At 42.8% G+C, this 24510-nt stretch overlaps 1 protein-coding gene across 1 annotated transcript in view; it reads right to left on the bottom strand.

The window, feature by feature from the left end:
• Positions 1-18521: 18521 nt before the first annotated feature.
• The window catches only part of GRP (gastrin releasing peptide), a 29010-nt gene continuing 23021 nt past the window's right edge, over positions 18522-24510 (bottom strand). Inside the window, exon 3 of the mRNA XM_030192091.1 lies at positions 18522-19799. Coding sequence (XP_030047951.1) covers positions 19746-19799 — 54 coding nt within the window. The 3' untranslated portion in view covers positions 18522-19745. The remainder of the gene's footprint in view (positions 19800-24510) is intronic.

The raw sequence follows: 24510 nt of genomic DNA, 5'->3' as shown, positions 1-24510 counted from the left end.
GCAACAACATTTTTTACCACAGTTAGGTAAAAGGGCCCCTTAATTAGCTAAGTATGTGAGAGAAGAGAGGTGTGCCATTGGCACTGTAAAACTAACCCCATAGCACTATACACTTCTGCCGCTGGGTGCTGAAGATGGCCTGCTCACATCTCTGGCAGCTCTCTTCTACTGTGTCTTCCTGCCGCGGCACTGCAGCTCCACCCCCTCTCTGGGCCACCCACCAATCCACTTTGGAATTTTCCATGACACCTTGATGCCATCATTGACCCTGTAAAGATTCTGTCTGCCACCCAGATTACCATACAACCGGGGAGAACGCTTGTTCTGAAACAATTAAGGAGGAAGGTCTTATGGTGGGCACATGACTTCAAATTGGCAAAGGACTCAGGAATAAAGAAAACCCTTTGACAACTGTGCCAGAAATAAGCCCATGCACACTCACCCTTGGGGGGAGGGGGGTTTGTTCCAGCCTCTTCCAGTTTCTGAGCAGCCCTGATCAGACATCGCCATGGACTTCATTACTGATCTTCCTTCCTCCCAGGCTTGCACCACTATTTGGGTGGTAGTGGATCATTTTTCCAAGATGGCACACTTTATTCCCATGAGCTCCTTAACATCTGCTACCACCTTGGCTTAGTCCTTTGTTAAGAATATCTTCTATTTCCGTGGATTATCAGAATGGATCAGCAACTGAGGGGTTCAGTTTACCTCTTGCTTCTGGAGTGAGGTATGTGAGAATTTCAGCATTCAGTTTGACTCGGCGTATCATCCCAAGTCCAATGGCCAGAGGGAAAGGGTAAATCAGATCCTAAAAAGTCTCCTCTGGGCCTACGTTAGTGATCGCCAGGACAACTGGGTGTCTCTACTTCCCTGGTCTGAGTTTTTTTTAATAACAATCATGTCAGTGAATCTACAGGATCCTCTCCTTTCTATGTGGTGTATGGACAGCATTCTCGGATTCCTGTACTGACCTGCTTCACTTTTACCACCCCTGTAGTTCAACAGGTGATCAGGAAAATTCAGGGAATTTGGGACCTGACCTGACACCTGCTCACTAATGCTTCATCATCATATAAGAAATAGGCTGATTGCAAACAATGACCGGGCCCGATATTTCACCCTGGGGAGAAGGTATTGCTCGAAGGTTAGAAAAAAATGGGAGCTTGACCACGGATACCAAAGACTGGAAAGGTATGTACTTTAAAAGACTCTCAGTCTTTTTACCAAATAAACATTTTGATTTAAAGTACATACCTCTCCAGTCTTTGGTATCCGTGGTCAACCTCCCACTTTTTTCTAAACTTCGCGCTTTCCCGTGGGGCGTTTCAAGTTCTCCGCTCTTGGCAGATTCTTTTCAAGAAGGTATTGCTCAGCAATAAATACCTTAGACTTAAGGTGCCATCTCAGAAGTTCTCACCCAGGTCCATAGGGCCCTTTTCGGTACAACATCAGCTGGGGCCAGTTACCTATCGGTTGTGGTTTCCCTACTCTATGCACATTCATAACGATGTCCATGTGTCCCTACTAAAGCCAGTTGTTCTACTGGGAAAAGCAACAAGGGAACCTCCACCACCCACACCTGCGGTTGCAGGTGATCCAGAATTTGAAATGCAAGACATACTGGATGCTAAGAGGATTAGGGGGAAACTACAATAACTTCTTGCTTGGAAGGGCTTTGGACCTGAGTATAATATATGGGAACCTGCTGATAATGTTCATCACCTCTATCCCCTAAAACCCAAGCTGAAGAGGCTGGGGAGGGGTCTGAGATGCCAGGGTGCTGCCATGCGCATTTGTTTCCTGAAGTCTCCTATGGTCCAGGAGCCTCCCATGTCTGAGGAATCTTTCTGCTTCCTCGAACTCGGCACTTCCCTTTTTACAGCCCTGCAATGTGACACTGACTAATGACATCACATCCTGCCTAGGTATTTTAGGATGTTCCCTACTCTCACCAGTGCCTCAGCAACAGGCTTCCTAGTGTCCTGCTGACTTCCATGTTCCTGCTTGCTTTGTTCCAGTGTTCCTGCTGCCTGTTCATGTTCTGCTTTGTTCCAGTGTTCATGCCAGATGGTCAGATTAATGAAGATTGGATAATTGAGACTGTAGTACTGTACATTATATGAAAATGAACTAGAGGAGTAACCTAGTGGTTAGAGCAGTAGGTTGGCAATCAGATTCAAATCCCTTTACTGCTCATGGTGATCTTGGACAAGTCACTTTACTTTGGGTACAAACTTAAAGGGCAGTTCTATAAATCCACATGTGCAGTTATCTGTGCATTATGTGCATAAGTGCACAGAACAGTAGAACTTATGAACATAAGTGCAGTATCCCCTGGATTCTATATATGGTACTCAAAATTCTGTGCCCAATTTTAGGTGCGCGCACAAATTGTGTGTGCATTATAATTAAGTAATGAGCTAATAAATAACAATAATTGGGCGCTAACAATCAATCAATGCAGTTAATTAGGATTTGTGCATGCATCTTGCTAAGTACTATTCTATAAAGATGTGTGTGCAAATCTTTTATATGCAACTGAAAAGGGGCATGGCCACATGGGAGGGGCATGGGCGGGTCAGGGGCATTCACTAAAGATGCACACAGTATTATAGAATTCGGGGGATCTGTGCCTAAATTACATGTGAGGATTTACACCAGGTTTCATTTGGTGTAAATCCTCTTGGGTGAGGATACTGGTGCTATTCACTATTTTATAAACAGCTCCTAACTCAAAGCACCGTTTATAGAATAGTGCTCAGCGTGGATTTTTTTTTTCTGGTGCCCAAATCTGGGTGCCATTTACTGAATCTAGTCCTATATGCAGTTCTATAATGGAGCATGTAACTGCGTTCATGTGGATGGGACATGAGCGTGTCTCCCAGTTATTCACATTACTTACAGAATACTATGAAGTATGCACACTACATGTTGCACTTAGATGTACCCATTTACGGTTGCCATTGACCTGGCATAAGTGGGCGGACTTATCTTGAGGTGCCAATGTGGGTTTAAGCCAGAATTCTATAATGGAATCTGGACACCCAGATGCCATTATAAAATAGGCAGTCTCATGCAGCACCAGGGCACTTAAAATGAGGCTCGCAGTTCTAGAATTGCCCCCATAGATTGCAAGCCCTCTGGAGACCTAGTGTAGCTCACCTTAAGCTACTACTAAAATGGCATGAGGGAAGTCCAAATTATTAAAAAAAAATACCCAACCTTTTCTTTGAACCCACTAAGGGGCTGATGAAGTAACCTTGTCTTAAAGCCATGCACTAAAGTTCAGCATACAGTTTCCTCGTGCAAGTGTAAATAAATAATTTTGCTCCTCAATGCACTAACCAAATAGCATGCAAATCAGTTGTGTCCAAAAAATGTGCACTAATATGAGAGATCATGGGTCTGTGCTAGCAGCAGCTACGTATATTGGTCACACACACACACAAAATTGTATTGGCACTCATGTGCATGTACTGGAATATTATTGGTACTGGGGAAAATTGTAGATGTGCACAGGGTTTTAATCTGTATACATTATGTGCTGGAATGCATTTTCACAAACATCAATATTATTCAATGCAGAAATATCTTCTTTTTGGGTTATGTCAGCAGTGTAGAACTTTACAGTTTGCTCCAGAACAGTTTTCCCCTCAGATCCACATCCCCTGCTGGGCTTTTTTTTTTTTTTTGTCTTTTTTTGGACTCATCCCCTTCACTGAAATCAGAAAAAGGTTGCAGGTCCTTCATGCTGGCAGTAAAGAGAAGAAACAGTCATGAAATTCTCACTAATGCTGTGACAGCAGAAGAATGAGCTAACATTTTACTCTTCCTCAGACTTCGCATTAAAGCCTCTGCATTGAAAAAAAAAAGTGCTCAGCCTTCACATCTTTGGCACATTTCTTTGCACCACCTTCATTACTATGGGTTTAAATGAGATGTGTGCTGACCAGTTTGCTCATGTGTAAAACACCTTTTTGCACTGGGCAGGGGCAATAGTACTGTGCTATGCTCTTTGCAAACCCTACCAGACTTTATTGCATTGTTCCTTAAGAGTCTATTCTTTGTGGAAACAGGGAGGCTTTGCTTTATTTTCCACAGATGTTTCTTTTACAGTCACAACAATCTGTTCAAGAGGATCCCAAAGACTGTGCAGCCTGTACCCTTCTTAGAGACATAAAGAATATTTTAGTCAAATACGCCATCTACTGGAATTTTCAGACTCCAGCCAAAGGTTGATGAGGGAGATGTAGCTTATTACAACTTGCAGTTCTGTTTTCGTCTGGTCAAAAACAGAGTTACCCGAATTTCTCTCAGGTTGAGCTGCTCTTCCATTACCTAACAGAAGAGTCATAAAATATTATTAAGCAACACCTGCTAGTAATGAAACTATAGGTAGATATAAAAGTGTCAACATTTCAGAACAATCAGTGATGTCAAACACAATGCAATTTATTCTTCCTTGTACACGATGAAGGAGCTTGTTCAATAGTGGGGATGAACAGCAGCCACAGAGCTGGCTCCTGTGGGTGGATATAAATAAGTCATGCAGCAGTTACATAGCAAATACTGGCAGATAAGGACCAAAATGGCTCATCCAATCTGCCCATCCATAATTTGCCCATCAACTTTGATCAGGTGTGGGTAAACAAGGCCACAGCTTACTATTAAACATCAACGCTTCTGGGAAGCACCCAAGTCCTGTTTCTTTAAAGTCCTGTGCTTTGCCCTGCCATCAGCCAGCTAGGGCATTTAATCCGCTGTGCATGCGCAACGACCCACCATCCAGCTGTCTAGATAGGTTGCACGTTGGTGGTGCCTCTGTTGATTATGTGGTTCAGTCCATGCCCGCCTTACTCTGCAGCTGGGTGTTACCAGTCTGCAGAACATCCGTTGCCTATTTACACGGTTCTGAGAATACTGCGCTCCACCAAATTGGTTTCTGGATGGCACTTTATTGGCTCAGGCACTCCCATTCCCGCTAGCTGCGACTGAAAACAGGTATACACAAATTCAACACATGAATAAAGAGTAGTTACTTACCTGTAACAGGTGTTCTCCGAAGACAGCAGGCTGCATATTCTCACAAGTGAGTGACGTCACGTCGGCCCCGGAGGATTTTAAAGCAAAATCTAAAAATCTCTTTTACGGCGTTCTGTTGCGCGAGCGATCGCACTGCGCATGTGCGCACACATCTTCCCGCTCGCTGTGCGGACACGCCCCTCAGTTAAATCCAAAAGATGAAGGAGACAACTCCAAAAGGGGAGGTGGGAGGGTTTGTGAGAATATGCAGCCTGCTGTCTTCGGAGAACACCTGTTACAGGTAAGTAACTACTCTTTCTCCGAAGACAAGCAGGCTGATATTCTCACAAGTGGGGTATCCCTAGCTTCCAGGCTTACACAACACAACAAACAGTGGTCAATTGAGTCTCGCAACGGCGAGGCTAGAATAAAAATTGACCTGAAAAGAAGAAACATCTAAATGAGTGTAGCCTGGAACAGAACAAAAATGGGCTTAGGAGGGTTGGAGTTGGATTCTAAACCCCAAATAAGTTCTGCAGCCCCGACTGTCCAAACCGACTGTCGTGTCGGCTATCCTGCTGAAGGCAGTAGTGAAATGTGAATGTGTGGACTGATGACCACACCGCAGCCTTGCAGATCTCTTCAATAGTGACTGATCTTAGATGAGCCACCGACTCAGCCATGGCTCTAATTTTGTGAGCCGTGACATGGCCCTCTAGAGTCAGTCCAGCTTGGACAAAAACGAAGGAGATGCAATCTGCTAGCCAAGAAGAAATGGTGCGGTTTCCGACAGCAACTGGCATTAAAAGAAATAAACAACTGGGCGGACTGTCTGAGGGAGCTCGTCCGCTCCACGTAAAAAGTGCGCAGCTTGCTTTCGCCAGGGCTTGTACGATGAGGGAGAAAGAATGTTGGCAAGACAATTGACTGGATCAGATGGTACTCTGATACCAGCGCCAGTAAGAACTTTGGCTGCATGCGGAGAACTACTCTGTTAAGATGAGAAGTAAGGTAAGGCACTTGAGCTACTAGAGTCTGAAGCTCACCGACCTTACGAGTTGAAGGAACAGCCACCAAGGAAAACGACCTTCCAGGTCCAATACTTCAGATGGCAGGAATCCAGTGGCCCGAATTGAGCTTGCAGCAGCTGGATGAAAACAACATTGAGACCCCAAGATACTGGATAAGGAGTGATAGGGGCTTTGACCGAAGCATAAGAGCCAACTTTCAAAATTATTGGGGGTGCTAAGCCCAACAGAAATAACCCCCCCTAGACACATACAAGGAATTCTCTCAATATTGGGGGAGAAGTAAACCTCTCATGAAGTGGACAGCTAAAGGCTAACCTTCTACACGTTGATGATAAGCTCTTATTGCACGAAGATGAACACTGACAGAGTTGGTCTTGAGACAAGACTCAGACAGGTGTAGAAAGAACTCAAGCAAGGTCTGTATAAGACAAGAGGCAGGATCTAGGGCCTTGCTGTCACACCAGACGGCAAACCTCTTCCATGAAAAAGAATAACACCTCTTTGTGGAATCTTTTCTGGAAGCAAGCAAGACTCGGGAGACACTCTCTGGAAGACTCAACGAAACCCATACTCTCAACATCCAGACCGTGTGAGCCAGAGATTGGAGGTTGGGATGTAGAAGTGCCCCCTCGTTCTGCGTAATGAGAGCTGGAAAACATTCCAACTCCAGAAGAAGAGGGAACCATATCTGACGCGGCTAGAAGGGAGCGATCAGAATCATGGCTCCACAATCTTGCTTGAGAACCAGCAAAGTCTTTTCCACCAGAGGTATGGGAGGATACGCATACAGAAAGCCTGTCCCCCAATGAAGGAGAAAGGCATCCGATGCTAGCCTGCCGTGAACCTGCAGCCTGGAACAGAACTGAGGGACTTTGTGATTGGACTAAGTAGCAAAAAGATCCACTGAGTGGGGTATCTCACTTCCGGAAGATCTTTCGAGCTACAGCCATGCTCAACAACCATGACTGTAGCATTATCCTGCTCAGCCTGTCGGCCAGACTGCTGTTTACGCCAACTAGATAAGTGGCTTGGAGAAAACATGCCGCGTTGGCGGGCCCACCGCTACATCTGCATGGCATCCTGACTCAGAGGGCAAGATCCAGTACTCCTTTGTTATCGAGTACATCACAACCCGATTGTTTGGTTGAATTAAAATAATTTGGTTGGATAGCCAGGAGGGATGCAACCTTCGTCAGCAGCTTTTGTGACTGAGGAAGTTGGACGGGACGCCTCAGAATCAAAATGGAGAGAATTGACCACCTCTGAAGGGAATTCCGAAAACTGGTGAACAGTTGGGTCACATCCTCTAGATACCCTGAACTTGATACCACTGGGAAGCTAGGATGCACTGAGCGGATGTCATGTGTAAAAGTGCCATGGGAGTTACGTGAACTGTGGAAGCCATGTGCCTAGAAGTCTCAATATTTACTGTGCTGTAATCTGTTGAGATGGGCAATCATCGTGTTAAGGGAACACATGGACTCCCAGTCCATGAAGATATGCTGCAACAACAGCCAGGCACTAGGAAAAACATACTCTGGACGCAAACTGGGTATAAGTATCCTGTAAGTCCAGAGAGCATAACCAATCATTTTCCTGAAGTATGGGAAGAAGGATGCCCAGGGAAAGCATCCTGAACCAAATATCTGTTTAGGCCCCTTATGTCTATGATGGGACGCAACCCACAAGGAAGCACCTGGAATAGAATCTCAACCCTTCTTGCCCTGGTAGAACGGGCTCGACTGCATTGGCGCTGAGAAAGGCAGAGAGTTCCTCTGCAAGTACCCACTTGTGATGGAAGCTAAAGGATTAAGCTCCCAATGAGCAATGTGGAGGGTTTGATTCCAGATTGAGAATGTATCCTAACCGGACTATTTGAAAAACTCACCGGTTGGAGGTTACAAGAAGTCACCTTTGGTGGAGAAAATTTAAACTTCCCCCCGACAGGCAGATTGGCCGGTACGGACATTTTTTTTTTTTATGGTGGCTATGCTGAATTGGAGCCAGTCAAAAACCCCTCCCTGGTTTTTGCGGAATAGCTGCAGGGGCCTGATTAGGTGCACGCCGTTGACTAGAACGAGCGTGCTGTGGCATAGCCTGAACCGGCTGTCGAGAAGTAGGAGTATACGTACGATCCCTTAAGGCACAAGGAAAACTACTCTTCTCTTTAAAGAACTTCCGAGATGAGGAAGTGTATGCACAGAATATCTACAATTTTCTGCTGAGTCCCCTCCTCCAGGTGAGAGGCACACAGTCATGAGAGTCTGCGCATCACTATACCCAGAGCAGAAATCTAGATGTTACATTACAAGTGTCGAAAATGCCCCTGGACAGGAACCTGCGACACACCGTGTGCTACCTGACCACCTGGTGAAAAGGTTTAGCCTACTCCGGTGGGAATGCTCGTAAAGATCTGGCAGGACTTGATTTTGGACGCGATCATGCCAGCCTGGTACGCCATTCTCCCAAAAGAGGCTAAGGATGTATGCTCTGGCCCCGGGGGCGCCGAAGCAAGTTCTTAGAACTCCTATCTGTTCTGAGAGCAGAATCCACAACCGCAGAATCATGAGGTAACTGAGGCCTAATGAAACTGGGTTCCCCGTGGATCCGATAGAGGGATTCAGTCTTCTTGTATCATGTGGCAGAAGACTTAGGTGAAGATGGATAGTCCAGGACCTCGAGCATCTGGGGCCTTGGGCTGATTCACAATCTCCACTGTAATGTGTCGAGACAGATAGAAGATCTAGAGAATTCTCAGCAGAGAAAACCCCATGACCTTCATGTTCATCAGATGAGCCATCATTGAATTGAGCTAACTACTCAAACAGAGCAGCTCAGATCCAAACCCGTCCGACATGGAGGCGCGGTAACCTCTACCACGGGGTCGAGAAGTTGACTCTCCAGACGACTCCAGTGAAGGAGAATCGACCCAGTAGGCTGCGAACACCAATACCGGAGGCAGCATCGGTGAAGGAGATCTAATCCCAGGTGAAAAGCTAGATGCCGCAGGAGGCGTTAGCACCAATGGCATCCGATGGTACCCATGATACCGAAGCCGAGGGCAGAATCTGGAAATGCTGGGGAATCGAAACCAGACTGCCAGATGACTTGCGTGTCCATAACAGAGATGGGACCGATGGTACCGATAGTACCCATGGCACCGACGGTACCAATGGTACACATGGTACCGATGACCCCCGGTACCTATGGTACCCATGATACCTGGTACCAATGGTACCCATGGTACTGATGGTACCTGGTACCGATGATAGTCATGATATCTGGTATCGATGGTACCCATGATACCTGGTACCGATGGTACCCATGACATCTGGTACCGATGGTACCCATGATACCCGGTACCGATGGCACCGACGGTACCGATAGTACACATGGTACCGATGGTACCCATGATACCCAGTACCGATGGTGCCCATGATACCTAGTACCAATGGTACCCATGGTACTGATGGTACCTGGTACCGATGATAGTCATGATATCTGGTATCGATGGTACCCATGTACCGATGGTATCCATGATACCTGATACCGATGGTACCCATGGTACCGATGATACCTGGTACCGATGGTACCCATGATACCCGGTACCGATGGTGCCCATGATACCTGGTACCGATGGTACCCATGGTACCGATGATACCTGGTACCGATGGTACCGATGATACCCGGTACCGATGGTGCCCATGATACCTGGTACCGATGGTACCCATGATACCTGGTACTGATGGTACCCATGGCACCGATGATACCTGGTACCGATGGTACCCATGACATCTGGTACTGATGTACCGATGGTACCGACGTCCGATGCCAGGATACCTCCATAACAGAGGGAGCAACGCTCTCGGCACTGACCGATGTCTGATGCCCGGATACCTCCATAACAGAGGGAGCAAAGCTCTGGGCACCGATGGTACCGACGTCCGCTGATGCGCCCGAATGACCTGCCAAGCAGGAGGCGCCGAGGCAGGTGGAGACCCACTCGATGCATCACTGTACCCAGCGTGCATCGGTCTCTATCGGACTCAAAAATTGATCTCCTTTGGGCATCCCTGGCAAGTAGCATACGTCTCGTCTTTGAGACACTACTTGCACTTCTCAGGGAGATGATCCGGCCCAAGACACATCCGCCGATGCGCCCGAATGACCTGCAAAGCAGGAGGCGCCGAGGCGGGTGGAGACTCACTCAATGCATCCGGTTGCAGCGGGTACAAGGCTCAAAGACAGTGGTGTGCTGGAACAGGCTCTCACAGCTCTCGAGAGCCATTTGTTAAGTTTTAAAGAATTTTGGGACTTTAAAAAATGGGTCCTAAAATGTGGGCTTGTTTTACTTTGCTGGCGAGAGAGAGCCCACAGATAACAATTTACCAGCACACTCTTGTTTAATCAGAAAAAAGAAAAAAAGAAACTTATAAAGAAAAACTTATAAGTTTTGATTCTCATTTCAGGCACAGCCCCTTGTGACTCTGGCAATTACTTAACCTTTCCTTGCCCCAGGTACAAAAAGTACCTGTATATGTAAGCCACAATGAGCCTGCCATGAGAAAGTACAAATGAAAAAAATAAAGAACACCCAAAAGGGTAAAATAAAAAAGAGATTTAACTCCGAGGACCTGAAGAAAACACGAAGCACTAACGAACTCCGTGTCTCCTCAGACGCGGAAAAAGAAGAACTGAGGGGCGTGTCCGCACAGCGAGCGGGAAGATGTGTGCGCACGTGCGCAGTGCGATCGCTCGCGCGACGGAACGCCGTAAAAGAGATTTTTAGATTTTGCTTTAAAATCCTCCGGGGCCGACATGACGTCACCCACTTGTGAGAATATCAGCCTGCTTGTCTTCGGAGAACCATAACTATCTAAACAAAGGATAGGCTGGCTGCTATAGATAAGTCACCCCAAAATCATGTAAAATGTAAAACGAGAATGGCAACTAACTGTTTCACTGACTAGCAGAGATAGGTCAACAGTGAATCCAAGATCTTTCCTGTTCCTCCGACCAAACAACAGGGTGGGATGGGAGGAAAAAACCATGTGACATCAGCAAGGGAAGTAAAACCCAGCCTCCCTTGCTGCATTCGAATTCTGCGGGTGTTCATCACCGACCCTCTTGGTTCTAAAGACTGTAACATATAAATCCACTTCTGTTCTTTTCTAATAAGGATCTTATTTATATCCCCACCTCGAGTGTTATATGGAATCTGATCAGAATATATATGACGTATGTAGATTGGCAATCAGTGTGAAACCGTAATTTATACACTTTACCGTCAATAGGGTTCCTAAATATGTTACAGTCTTTAGAACCAAGCAAGAGGGTTGAATTCACAAATAGAATGGTCTGCATTTCTTTAATTACTTTTTTTGAAGAAGAATTATACGACTGAATTTAAAATACATCATTAGGAACCCAATCGGGGCTTGATTGAATTTAGTTGTGATTATAAATAAGAGTTACTCCTTCCGGGTGGTGCGTTCACTACTGGTGTCATAGGAGCAGGAGACGCCATGTTGTAAGGTTTGTGGTTAGATGTCGTATGTGTTTACAAATAATATCTAATTTTTTCTTACATGAGGAGTGATGTGGTATCTTTTTGTTTGATTGTAGACACCATGATTTGCCATTCGTTACTTGGCCCCCTGATGAAGCATATAACATATAGCGAAACGGAGAGCCCCGTAGGGCAGAGCAAAAGCTAAGTAACATTAAGTTAAAATTATTCTTTGGAAAATATCATGATTGAAATATCACGATTGAGTACTACATTTTTATTATAATTAAAAAAAGTGGAGTTTTTTAAGACCGAGGATTATAATGGAGTCCTAAGAAAGCAGACGATTATATGTATTGAACAAGAATATCGTTATGCTAGGACTGATGAGGTCTTTTTCTCCATTTTGATTAAAAAAGAAGAAAAAAGAAAAAAGTAAAAAAGATTGTAATAAAAAGAGATAAAAGAGAGATATCACATCCTATATGTTATGAATACTTATAGATTGTTTAATTGAGTTCAGCTCATTATTGACAATATAGTTCAGACTCGCTGAAAGTTTGTCCAGATTTTTCTGTGTCTAATTTTTTAGGAGCCATATATAAAATCTAGCCCTACAGTGAGTGATGCAATGTGCACACAAGTTTGTATAATTAGGGAGCTAGAGTATATGCCCACATTTACACCTGCTAAGAAAGATATCGAGAGAGAGGGGAGTGATTTACTTGAAGAAAAAACTGAATATATAGATGAATAAGCTCTTAAGATTTTCATCTTGTTTAAAAGAATTTAAGCTTGAAAACCTTTGATAGTTTTGTTCTCAGAGTTAGTAGCCAGTTTTGGTTTGTCATGTTATTGTGGGAGTAGGCAACATTAGCATCATCTACGTGAGTAGCATAGCAAATGTCAGCAGATAAAGACTTGCATGGTTCATCCAGTCTGCCCAACATGGTGGTCAGAGTTGAATCTGGCATTCTGCACAGGTTCCACTTCTTCATGATTTAACACTGGTATACATGGAGGGACGTTTTGCTAGAAACATCTAAAAATTAAGTGATCATAGCCATTTTGGAACCTGAAAAATGTCTATCTTCTACGTTCAAAAATCACCAATTTCCTAGATGTTTTGTGCTCAGTGTATTTTTCTTTGGGGTCCATTTTGGAAAACAAAATGTCCAACAGAAAAACGCCCAAAAACCATCCATTGGGATGTTTGGGGGGAGGGGGCATCATTCTTAGTAGACTGGCCACACAGTCTTCCCAACAAAGTAGTGGGGCAGCCTAGGGGGCACAGCAGTGGACTTCACATAAAAGGTCCCAGGTACACATCTCATCATTATCCCCCCTATATTGTACAGTGAGCCCACCAGGAACAGAAAAATACCTACTGTGTCTCACTGTACACCACTACAGTAGCCCTCAAGCTTGCAAGTGCCATCTACAGTGGGGGAAATAAGTATTTGATCCCTTGCTGATTTTGTAAGTTTGCCCACTGACAAAGACATGAGCAGCCCATAATTGAAGGGTAGGTTATTGGTAACAGTGAGAGATAGCACATCACAAATTAAATCCGGAAAATCACATTGTGGAAAGTATATGAATTTATTTGCATTCTGCAGAGGGAAATAAGTATTTGATCCCCCACCAACCAGTAAGAGATCTGGCCCCTACAGACCAGGTAGATGCTCCAAATCAACTCGTTACCTGCATGACAGACAGCTGTCGGCAATGGTCACCTGTATGAAAGACACCTGTCCACAGACTCAGTGAATCAGTCAGACTCTAACCTCTACAAAATGGCCAAGAGCAAGGAGCTGTCTAAGGATGTCAGGGACAAGATCATACACCTGCACAAGGCTGGAATGGGCTACAAAACCATCAGTATGACGCTGGGCGAGAAGGAGACAGCTGTTGGTGCCATAGTAAGAAAATGGAAGAAGTACAAAATGACTGTCAATCGACAAAGATCTGGGGCTCCACGCAAAATCTCACCTCGTGGGGTATCCTTGATCATGAGGAAGGTTAGAAATCAGCCTACAACTACAAGGGGGGAACTTGTCAATGATCTCAAGGCAGCTGGGACCACTGTCACCACGAAAACCATTGGTAACACATTACGACATAACGGATTGCAATCCTGCAGTGCCCGCAAGGTCCCCCTGCTCCGGAAGGCACATGTGACGGCCCGTCTGAAGTTTGCCAGTGAACACCTGGATGATGCCGAGAGTGATTGGGAGAAGGTGCTGTGGTCAGATGAGACAAAAATTGAGCTCTTTGGCATGAACTCAACTCGCCGTGTTTGGAGGAAGAGAAATGCTGCCTATGACCCAAAGAACACCGTCCCCACTGTCAAGCATGGAGGTGGAAATGTTATGTTTTGGGGGTGTTTCTCTGCTAAGGGCACAGGACTACTTCACCGCATCAATGGGAGAATGGATGGGGCCATGTACCGTACAATTCTGAGTGACAACCTCCTTCCCTCCGCCAGGGCCTTAAAAATGGGTCGTGGCTGGGTCTTCCAGCACGACAATGACCCAAAACATACAGCCAAGGCAACAAAGGAGTGGCTCAGGAAGAAGCACATTAGGGTCATGGAGTCGCCTAGCCAGTCACCAGACCTTAATCCCATTGAAAACTTATGGAGGGAGCTGAAGCTGCGAGTTGCCAAGCGACAGCCCAGAACTCTTAATGATTTAGAGATGATCTGCAAAGAGGAGTGGACCAAAATTCCTCCTGACATGTGTGCAAACCTCATCATCAACTACAGAAGACGTCTGACCGCTGTGCTTGCCAACAAGGGTTTTGCCACCAAGTATTAGGTCTTGTTTGCCAGAGGGATTAAATACTTATTTCCCTCTGCAGAATGCAAATAAATTCATATACTTTCCACAATGTGATTTTCCGGATTTAATTTGTGATGTGCTATCTCTCACTGTTACCAATAACCTACCCTTCAATTATGGGCTGCTCATGTCTTTGTCAGTGGACAAACTTACAAAATCAGCAAGGGATCAAATACTTATTTCCCCCACTGTATATGTAGGTACAGTAGGTATTTAGTGTATTTTGGAAGGCTCACACTTTCCACCACAAGTGTACTAGTTAGAATGGGATATGGGCCTGGGTCTCCTTCTCGACAGCACCACTGCACTAGGACCTGCTTCTGCTCTAATAGGAATCACCATCATATGTGAAGCTGTCATAGAACCTGATATGTACTGTCTTAGGGGGCTGGGAGGGGGTCCGTGACCACAGGGAGAGTAAAGAGGGGGGTTGTGCCTTAACCCCTTCAGTGGTCATTTAGGACACACTTTGGTCACTTAGTTGTGGTTGAAACAGGTCTAGCCAAAAATGTCTTAATTTTGACCATAGACATTTTCATTTTGTTCCATTATTGCAGAAAAACGTTTTGCTTTTGGGGCCGCCCATGTACAACCTAAAACACGCCCCCATTAAGCCCCCTTGAAATTTGGATGAACTGTGGAGCAAAGCATCTAAATCAGGGTGTCAAAAATAGCAACTTGGACATTTTTGAGAGAAAAACTTTCTTCTGCCACCATATGACATTTTTTTGGATGTCTTTTTGTTTTGAAAATGAGACCCTTAATCTTTATCTCTCCCTGCTGATTTTAAGGCACAGACCATAGAAATGGATTCTACTTCCCAACTACTGGAGTAGCCGTCAAAGTCCACTGCAGCCTTGATCTTGATCTATTTTTGCTATTTACAAGACCCAGACCATAGATGTCTGCCCATCAATGATCTTACGTCCCAACCTCTGAAGCTGCTATCAAAGGTCACTCCAGCAATGAGGTCATTTAAGTTTGCTTTAATTGGTTTCCATCCTTTTTCTTTTTTTTTTTTTTTTTTTTTTTTTTTTATTTATAAATTTTTAATTTCTTACAAGTACAATACTTGTTACAGAAAAAACAGCCAAATCAATTTCCAAAACAAAGGAAAAAAAATTTAAACAGGAATAAGTTTAACAGCTTTCTTAGACCTCAATTAAGGGGGGGGGGGAAATTACATAATCAGTGGAGATTTAAAGGCATTATTACTAAATTATACGTAATGCGGTTTATGTGTACTATTTCGTCTCACATCATTTTACTATGTTTACATGTAGTTGTTTCATATCCAGAAAGGATTTCAGCTGTTCTGGGTCGAAAAATACATATTTTATCCCACTGAGCTTAATCAAACATTTACAAGGGTATGCTAACAAAAATGAGCCCCCTAATTTAATAACATCTTGTTTCATCACTAAGAATAATTTTCTCCGTTCCTGGGTTACCTTAGTAACATCGGGAAATATCCACAATTTATTACCAAAGAACAGTTCTTTTGAATATTTAAAATACAACTTTAGTATTGTGTTAAAGTCCTGTTCAAATACTAGGGAGACCAGGAGGGTAGCCCTTTCCGGAGCAATTTCAATAGATTGTTCTAAAATTGCTGATAAATTGTTGAAGTCAACTCCTTCTACTCCGAGGCCATCTTTATTTCCTTCTTTTCCACCAAGTCTTGTTGGCATGTAGTATATTTTATTTATAGGGGGAATAAGTTCTTGAGGAATTTTTAGATTTTCCAACAAGTATTTTTTAAATAAGTCAATAGGTGTTTTACCAGGAATTTTAGGAAAATTTAGTACTCGGAGATTTAATCTTCTATTGAAATTCTCAATTTGTTCGATTTTTTTGTGCATTGCCAACTGATTTTTCATTATCCATCCTTTTTCTATATAGTGATCGTCTGTCTTTACCCCACGCATTATTGAATTCTGTCACTGTTGTTGTCTTCACAACTTCCCACGGGAGTGCATTCCAGGCATTCGCCACCCTTTCTTGACATTGCTCCTAAGTCTCCCACCCTGCAACCTCAACTCATCTCTGAAAAAGATTAGTTTGCATATTAATACCTTTTAAGTATTTAAATGCCAGTATCATATTCCCTCTATCCCTCCTTTCTCTTAGGGTATGCATATTGAGGTCTTCAAGTCTTTTTTCATGCATCTTGTGGCACAAGCCTCGTATTATTTTTGTTGCCTTCCTCTGAACCACCACAAGTCTTTTGATGTCCTTAACGAGATATGACTTCCAAAATTGAACAAAGTATGGCTAATCTGGAAAGTACTTCTTCTGTACTGCTGTGGTTTAAAAGAGGCCACAAGAAGGTGCCATGAGTGGGACTAAAAGGGTTGGTGTCTGATATCATATATCCCTGAAAGAGTTTTATAAACTAATTAATTACAGATATGTAAAAATAACAAATTGCAGTGGAAATACCATGAAAACATGGATAATGCCAATACATCAAAGAGAGAAAGAGCCTACGTTTAAGTACTAATAAATTTGTTAGACTTGATATTCAAAAACGTTGCACTCCTACCAGGTGCCCTCCTGGTGCCAAAATGTAGGTGCCTTGTTATAGAACTGCCCTGAAGGTGTGGTTGTTTCTTACCAGGCAGGACATTTCTTTTCAAAGCTCTTAGGGCAAAGTAAGAGATTTGAACCCAGAAAAATATCTCTCTTCAAATTTAGATTTTGAGTTTCAAAGAAAAGACTTTGCTGTAACAAAATGTCTTCAGTAGAAATGTTTATTAAAGCTTGGTGAGTAATCTGATGTCTCCATCCACTCATCCAATAATTCTGCTGGATCTCCTTACTTCACTAGAGTGGGGGAGGTTCTGCTATTGACTAGGTTAAGAGAACTTCTACATCTTGTAAGACATCTCAGCACCCAAAATTATTACACTGCATCTCCGCAGCACAGATTCCTCTCCTCTTTTTAAGAACCTTGCTGGCATTGCTCCTCTTCAGTGAAATGTAAAGCACCTTATTACACTGATTGGATAAGTAAATGTCTCCTTCTCCCTGCAGAATCAGAGTGGACTGGAAACCCCAGTAGTGGAACTCACCTGTCCCAAGAATAATCTTCTTTCCCTGAAAGAGTGTGCTGTCTAGTCCTTGAAAACTCTCACTTTTCTTTGTTCTCAATAAAAGTACTTTGGGAATGGAAGGCTTCTATTTTGCTTTCCCCTCCCTACGTTCTTGGAGGGAGCTTAAAAATTTGTCAGCTGATATTCAAAGTGGTTTAAGCTGTCCTAAATTAACACACTTAGGGGCCCTTATACAAAGGTGCGGGAGGGCTAATGTGCGGGTAGCATGTGCCAAATCGACACTACTGCTGGGGTTGCGCATGTGCCCAGCAGTAATTCTGAGTTTGGCGTGTGCTGAATCCCACGATAGAAAATATTTTTCTATTTTCTACCGTGGGGGGGGGGGGGGGGGGGGTTCCCGGCAGTAATTGGCAGCATGGCCACATTGGCGCACACTGCATGGTTACCGTGTGGGCAGTGCATGAGCATTTACCACTAAGTTAATGGCTGGCGGTAAGGACTCAAGCCATAAATAGGTGCACGTTAGTTTTAATTTTTGTGCACGTCCATTAAAAAATGGCCATTTTCTCAGCCACGGTAAAGAGTGTCTCAGCACGTGCCCAAACAGACATGCTCACACTACCACAAGCCACTTTTTAACACGACTTTCTAGAAGGACCCCTTAGCTATGCAAACCCCAGCACTGAATATCGTCCGAGACTCACATAAGCTATGGTGGCCAGCCCCCCCAGAAATTAACCCCAATATTCAGTGCTGGTGCCCGGATATGGCCCGGCACCCAATATCGGGGGCTAATCTAGTCAGCAACGGTAAGCATTAAAAATAACACTGGCTGAATATCAGGGTGTTGGTATTTGTAATTCACTGTATTCTAAGTGACAAAATTATTTCATCCTCTTTCCCCTACTGCATTGAAATTGTTACAATAATATTGTTGAATTGTAAGAAACATTCTAGGAATACTTATGCAATGTATGAGTGATTTGTAATCAATTTGTAGTATATCTGCTGTTCTACATTTCTCAGCTGAAATGAAAGAAAACAATGTTTTTCAGCTCAATTAGTTTTAAACTTTTATTGTGAATTTCGAATCATCATGTGAGTAGAACTAGACAGACGATCAAGTTAGAGATGGTAAAAAAGTAACACCATTGGAAGACTCTTATTTACAGCAAAACAGCTTAAACAAGAGAAGGCTGCTTGAGAACAATGGCTCTAGTGAATTTCTTGAAACATACAAGAGAATTGAAATAATTTACACAAAAAAGAAATTGCTGTTTATGTAAAGGAAATCTTGTTTATCTGGTACAATCAACTGCTTGCAAAACACCGGGCCTATTTACTAAAGTGTGGCAGGCGTCTGCACTTACCACACATTAACAGCCAAAATTAACACGTGGTAAATGCAAAGGTAGCATGGTAACTGCTGGGGGCATGTCCAGCATTGCCCCTCTAGTTGCTGCACAGACATGTTCCCTCCCATGCATTATTCTCAATCTTAATTAGTGCAGATACACCTAATGCCAACTCTTGAGGTTGTGTTAAATGCACCGGCGCTAACTGCGCATCTGACAGCCCATGCTACTTACCAAGGGGTCCTTTTACTAAGCTGTGGTAAAAAGTGGCCTGCGGTAGTGTGGGTGTGGATTTTTGGCACACGCTGGGCCATTTTTTTTACTGCATCTGTGAAAAAAGGCATTTTTCAACGGAGCAGTACACGGCCATGTGCTAAACTGAAAGGTAGCGCACGGCTATGAACTGTCTGAGCCCTTACCGCCACCCATTCACCTAGCGGTAAGGGCTCATGCCCTACACATGAGGTAATCATGCAGTGCATGCCAGTGTGGTCGTGCTGCCGATTACCATTGGGAATGCCCCCCTCCCTCCCCCCGGTAGAAAATTATTTTCTACCACAGGAATCAGCGCGTGCCAAACTTGGGATTACCACCTGGTGCCCACGTTATCCTGGTGATGGTGCCGTTAGGGCATGCACTACCCACATGTTAGCCCTACCGCATCTTAGTAAAAGGGACCACAAGTGCTTACTACAATGCACAGTCGATGTCCAATCTCTGCCCATACCCCACCCCCATCTCCAGTTAATACAGGATATTTACTGCACTGGTTGATTTAGCACATGATAGCTATTAGCACAGGCTTGCGCTTATGGTTAGCATGAGCTAAATCCCACTCTTTTTAGCACACTTTAGTAAACATGCCCCACAGTCTCTTAAGGATTTAATTTTTTATTTTTTTACTCCATCCCAAGAAGGTTATCTTCAGTTCAGCTCGGAGTGTTTTCTTTTCTATTCAGTATTTGAAGCAGGTAATCTGCCATCTAAACAGAAAGAAAGAAAACATTTCAGGTGTTAATCGAGCCAAAGGCATATATAACTTTTTAAAATAAATATCTGCAGAGGAATCATAGATCACAAGGTCAGCGTCTAAAAAAATTTACCAGTAAACCATGTGGGGCAGTAATTCTACAAAGTATGTGCTAACATTTATGCACATAAATTATTAGAATAATGGGACGTATGTTTGCATGTACACATATGCATCTAAAAAACAAAATTCTACCTAAATACTACTCGGTATATACACACGTCTTCCATAGTGTGTTTTTACAGATAGGCATTGCATAGGTGGAGTCTGGGCAGAACATGGGTGGCACTTGCATTTAGGTGCACTCATTTAGAGCTGGATTCAGTAAATGATGCTCAAAATACAGCAGAGTAAAAAATACGCATTGTGTAATTCTATAAAGGGCACACCTCCTTCATAGAATCGCACTTAGTGTCAATTCCTATGCCTAACTTTAGGTTTCAGACTTACGCTTGCTGGAACCCGGTGTAAATGCCCGTTCCTGAGTTAGGTGTGCCGAGGCCATGTTCTATAATTACACGTAAAATATTTCAGAACACCCCTGACATATCCATGTCCACGTCCTTTTGAGTTACACGCTAGTAGAGTTAGATGCCGCCAAGCCTTATAGAATAACACATAGCCAGATGCAAATTCTAATGGGTGCCAATTAATATCAATAATTGGCTGTTAGCACTCAATTATTCATAGATAAGGGCTCGTTAATTAATTTGTGTGCACACCTTGGGCACACAAATCTGAGCGCCATATATATAATCTGGGGGTAAATGTCATATCTGGCACAACTATTTATGCCTAAATTATAGACATATAATTTTACTGTTACACTAGTATTCTTTAAAGGAAAGTAGGTGCCTATATTCCTTTATATAATAGGCTCTAACTGGCACTGTTCTCTCTAAGCTGAGTGAGAGTCCTTAATTTACAGTCCTGCCTGTGGGTGGTGCTGTTTCACTATCACATTTTCAATAATGAGGAACAGGCAAATTCTGCAGGACTCCAGGGGACCTGTCTGTCCCTAGTGATTGAAAACACAATATTGAAGCACCATCCCCTACTGGTAGCAATGTAGTTGGAGGACTCCAACCTCAGCTTAGAGGGAACAGTGCTTACCGGGTGCCCTCTAGGCACCTATTTATAGAAGCACAGTTATAGAATCACCTCCCTAGAGATCTAGCATCTGAACAATCCCTTGTATTTGATCTGAATGCCCAGTGGATGATCACAGAATAAGCTGAACAAGAGGCCACATGCTGCACAACTAATATTACGCCAGTGTCGTTATGCTCATATTAGCCCTCTCCTCAAGTCACTTCACTGGCTTCCTATCCGTTTCCGCATACAGTTCAAACTCCTCTTATTAACCTATAAGTGCATTCACTCTGCAGCTCCTCCGTACCTCTCCACTCTCATCTCTCCCTACATTCCTCCCCAGGAACTCCGTTCACTGGGTAAATCTCTCTTATCTGCACCCTTCTCCTCCACTGCTAACTCCAGACTCCGTTCCTTTTATCTTGCTGCACCATATGCCTGGAATAGACTTCCTGAGCCGGTACGTCAAGCTCCATCTCTGACCGTCTTCAAATCTAAGCTAAAAGCCCACCTTTTTGATGCTGCTTTTAACTCCTAACCCTTGTTCACTTGTTCAGAACTCTTATTTTATCATCCTCACTTTAATATTCCCTTATCTCTTGTTTGTCCTGTTTGTCTGTCCTAATTAGATTGTAAGCTCTGTCGAGCAGGGACTGTCTCTTCATGTTCAAGTGTACAGCGCTGCGTTCATCCAGTAGCGCTTTAGAAATGATAAGTAGTAGTAATAGTTATTAACATTTCCCATATCATTGCAAGCGAATGCCCATCCTTAATATCAGCTACACTGGTTGCCCACAAGGTCACCAATACGGTTTACATTTCTATGCTTTACATTACATTACATTATATTATATGGCACTTATATCCCATACATACCATTGGAGTTCAGTGTGGCTCACAGAGAAAGAAAAACTTGAATATCTCCATGAATTATCCAAATTAAGAAAAGACCATATACTTATGAAACATAAATGCTACATATTTACAAATTTTCTAAATACATTTTTCAGTAAGTTTAAACAAAAACATATAATTAGATTGCCTTCTAATCTCAATTGGTAATTCATTCCACTGACTAGCTGCCGAATATGCGAATGTGCTAGCAAAAACCTTCTTATACACCACCTTTCTTGGGTCCAGATGTTGTAAAATTAAAAACCCATCTGGATACAGGGATAATATTCCCAAGCGAAACGCTAATTAAACCTAACATATATGCAGGTGCTTCTCCATGTACTATCAAAAATACAAGGCAACAAAGCTTAAAGACAACATGTGCTTGGATTGGCGACCAATGTAATTGCACCAGTGATGGGGTAACTCTGTCAGATGATCTAAATATCAATCGTGCAATATCAACAAGGTTTGACATTTTTTAATCACCATGTCCTTACGTCCAATATAAATTATATTACAATAGTCGATATGCAACAGCACCAATGCTTGCACAATCGATCTGAACATTTCTGAACTAAAGTTTGATCTTATGCAATGTAGTTTCCAAAAGTACTCTAAACACCTTGTTTGCTGCTGCCTACACTTGCTCTTCAAATGAAAGATATCAAAAATCACTCCCAGAATTTTAAAGGAGACCTCCAATGGAAAGTTGACATTATCAATACATTCCTCATTCCTCATGTTGAATCTATTCCCAAACATTATGAATTTCATTTTATCCTTATTCATTTTAAGTCTGAAGGTAGTCGTATATCCTTCTATTACATCAATCACCCTAGATGCCACAGGGATCACATTCAATAAATGTTCTTCAAAAGGAATAAAGCCTGTTATATTGTCTGCATATTTCAACATTTAAAACCCAAGCTGGCTAACTTCTTACCTAGAGGTGCCATAATTAGATTAAAGAGTATGGGAGACAGGGGTGAGTCATGAGGAACTCCACAACCCAGACTCCATTCCACAGAAGCAGGTCCCTTCATCCTTACTTTATAGCTTTTATTAGTCAAAAACAAACCCTAAACCACTGAAGAACAGAACCTCCCACCCCATAAAAGTCCAAAATAGATAACAATACAGAATGATCCACCACATCAAATGCACATGAGAGATCATATTGCATCGGGAGAACCTTCTTGCCCACGCTAATTAATTACAGTCAAAACTGTCACCATACTATGGCCCCTCCTAAAACCCAACTGAGATTGTTTTTAAATTAGTAAATGGTCTAGCTCCTCCTTATATGCTTTTATTATTTGAATGTTCTTTGAATAATTCGTCATGGTTAAAGAATAACCCAATTCTTTAATTCCCTAAGGTTAAATAATTTGCTATAAAAGGCTATTAGATTGACCTGCTTTGTTCATCACTAAAAGAGAATTGAATAGTCCTTAATATATCAGAACAATACCTAGTTATCTATATCTAGATGCAATATATGGTTAAAAAAAATCGATGCTGAAAAAAAACCCGCTTAAGTGTTATTCTATACACCACATGTAAAGTTTGGCACGGTTTATAGAATAGTGGTCGCACGTAAATTTAGGTGTGACCATTTGCACCAATAAAAATGAGGTGCAAATGCCAATGCCTAAATATATGCGTGGAATACCATTATTCTGTAATTGCATGCGTAACTCAAAACCACACCCCCATTCCACCCCAAAATGCCCATGATTGCCCCCTTTCTGTGCTCCCTTTTCAGGCCACGAGTAAATTTTAGATGCAGATACCGTGCCTAAATTACGTGCGTAACACCTGGTTTCATCTCATTAGTGCCAATAATTGCTTGTTAAAAAGCTAATTCTTGGCACTAATGGCTCATTGTGCAATTAAGTTGAGCACATAAATCAGAACCACGCCTAAACTTGCATGCACAATTTTTGATGAACTTTATAGAATCAAGAGGTTAATGTTTTATCACAAGTTGAAAACTTTATTTTTTACTAAGAATTTGTGACTAATTAGTTTATAGCTTACTTATGTTTTAACATACATTCCTGTTTATGTTGTAATCTGCTCTGACCTGTTAAATTGGATTTATTGGACTAGAAGTTCTAAGATGGGTCTCATCTATGTTTGTCATGTAACTGGTGTGAAGACCCTAAGGTAACAGATGGAAAGCACTCTTTCCCGTATTCAGCAGAATGAACAACAAAGAGACCTGTAAAACCAACAGCAGCCTATTCTGTCTGTACACAGATTCAGAAAACTTTATTGGTATAACAGTTTTACATGTGCTGACAAAGTAATACGTACATTACTCAGTTAAAGTTAAAACTAGATTACAATTAGACTTGGAAGACACCAGAGGTCACTAATGCCTCACACTTAGAACAGAAGATGCCTAAACCTGCTGTAGCAGTTCTTTCTGAAATTTTATTAGAATCTTCTTTCTAAAGATTAGAATTTCCTTACTGTTGTGAAAGTCTATGTTATTCAAAGTCATGTTGTAGCTGGTATGCCCTTCCAGCTTCTGTATTTGTCTTGTCAGGAATCTGCATCTAAGCTCTCTCTCTATATATTTTTTCTACTGTGCCTCTTTCTCTAGCAATTTTGCTCTTTAATATTTCAATGATTTTTGATTAAAAACTGAATTTGCTAAATATTTCTTT

Source organism: Microcaecilia unicolor, chromosome 2 (genome assembly GCF_901765095.1).
Source record: "Microcaecilia unicolor chromosome 2, aMicUni1.1, whole genome shotgun sequence".
In the NCBI taxonomy this organism is placed as follows: Eukaryota; Metazoa; Chordata; class Amphibia; order Gymnophiona; family Siphonopidae; genus Microcaecilia; species Microcaecilia unicolor.
This window is presented reverse-complemented; position numbering and strand designations above follow the sequence as displayed.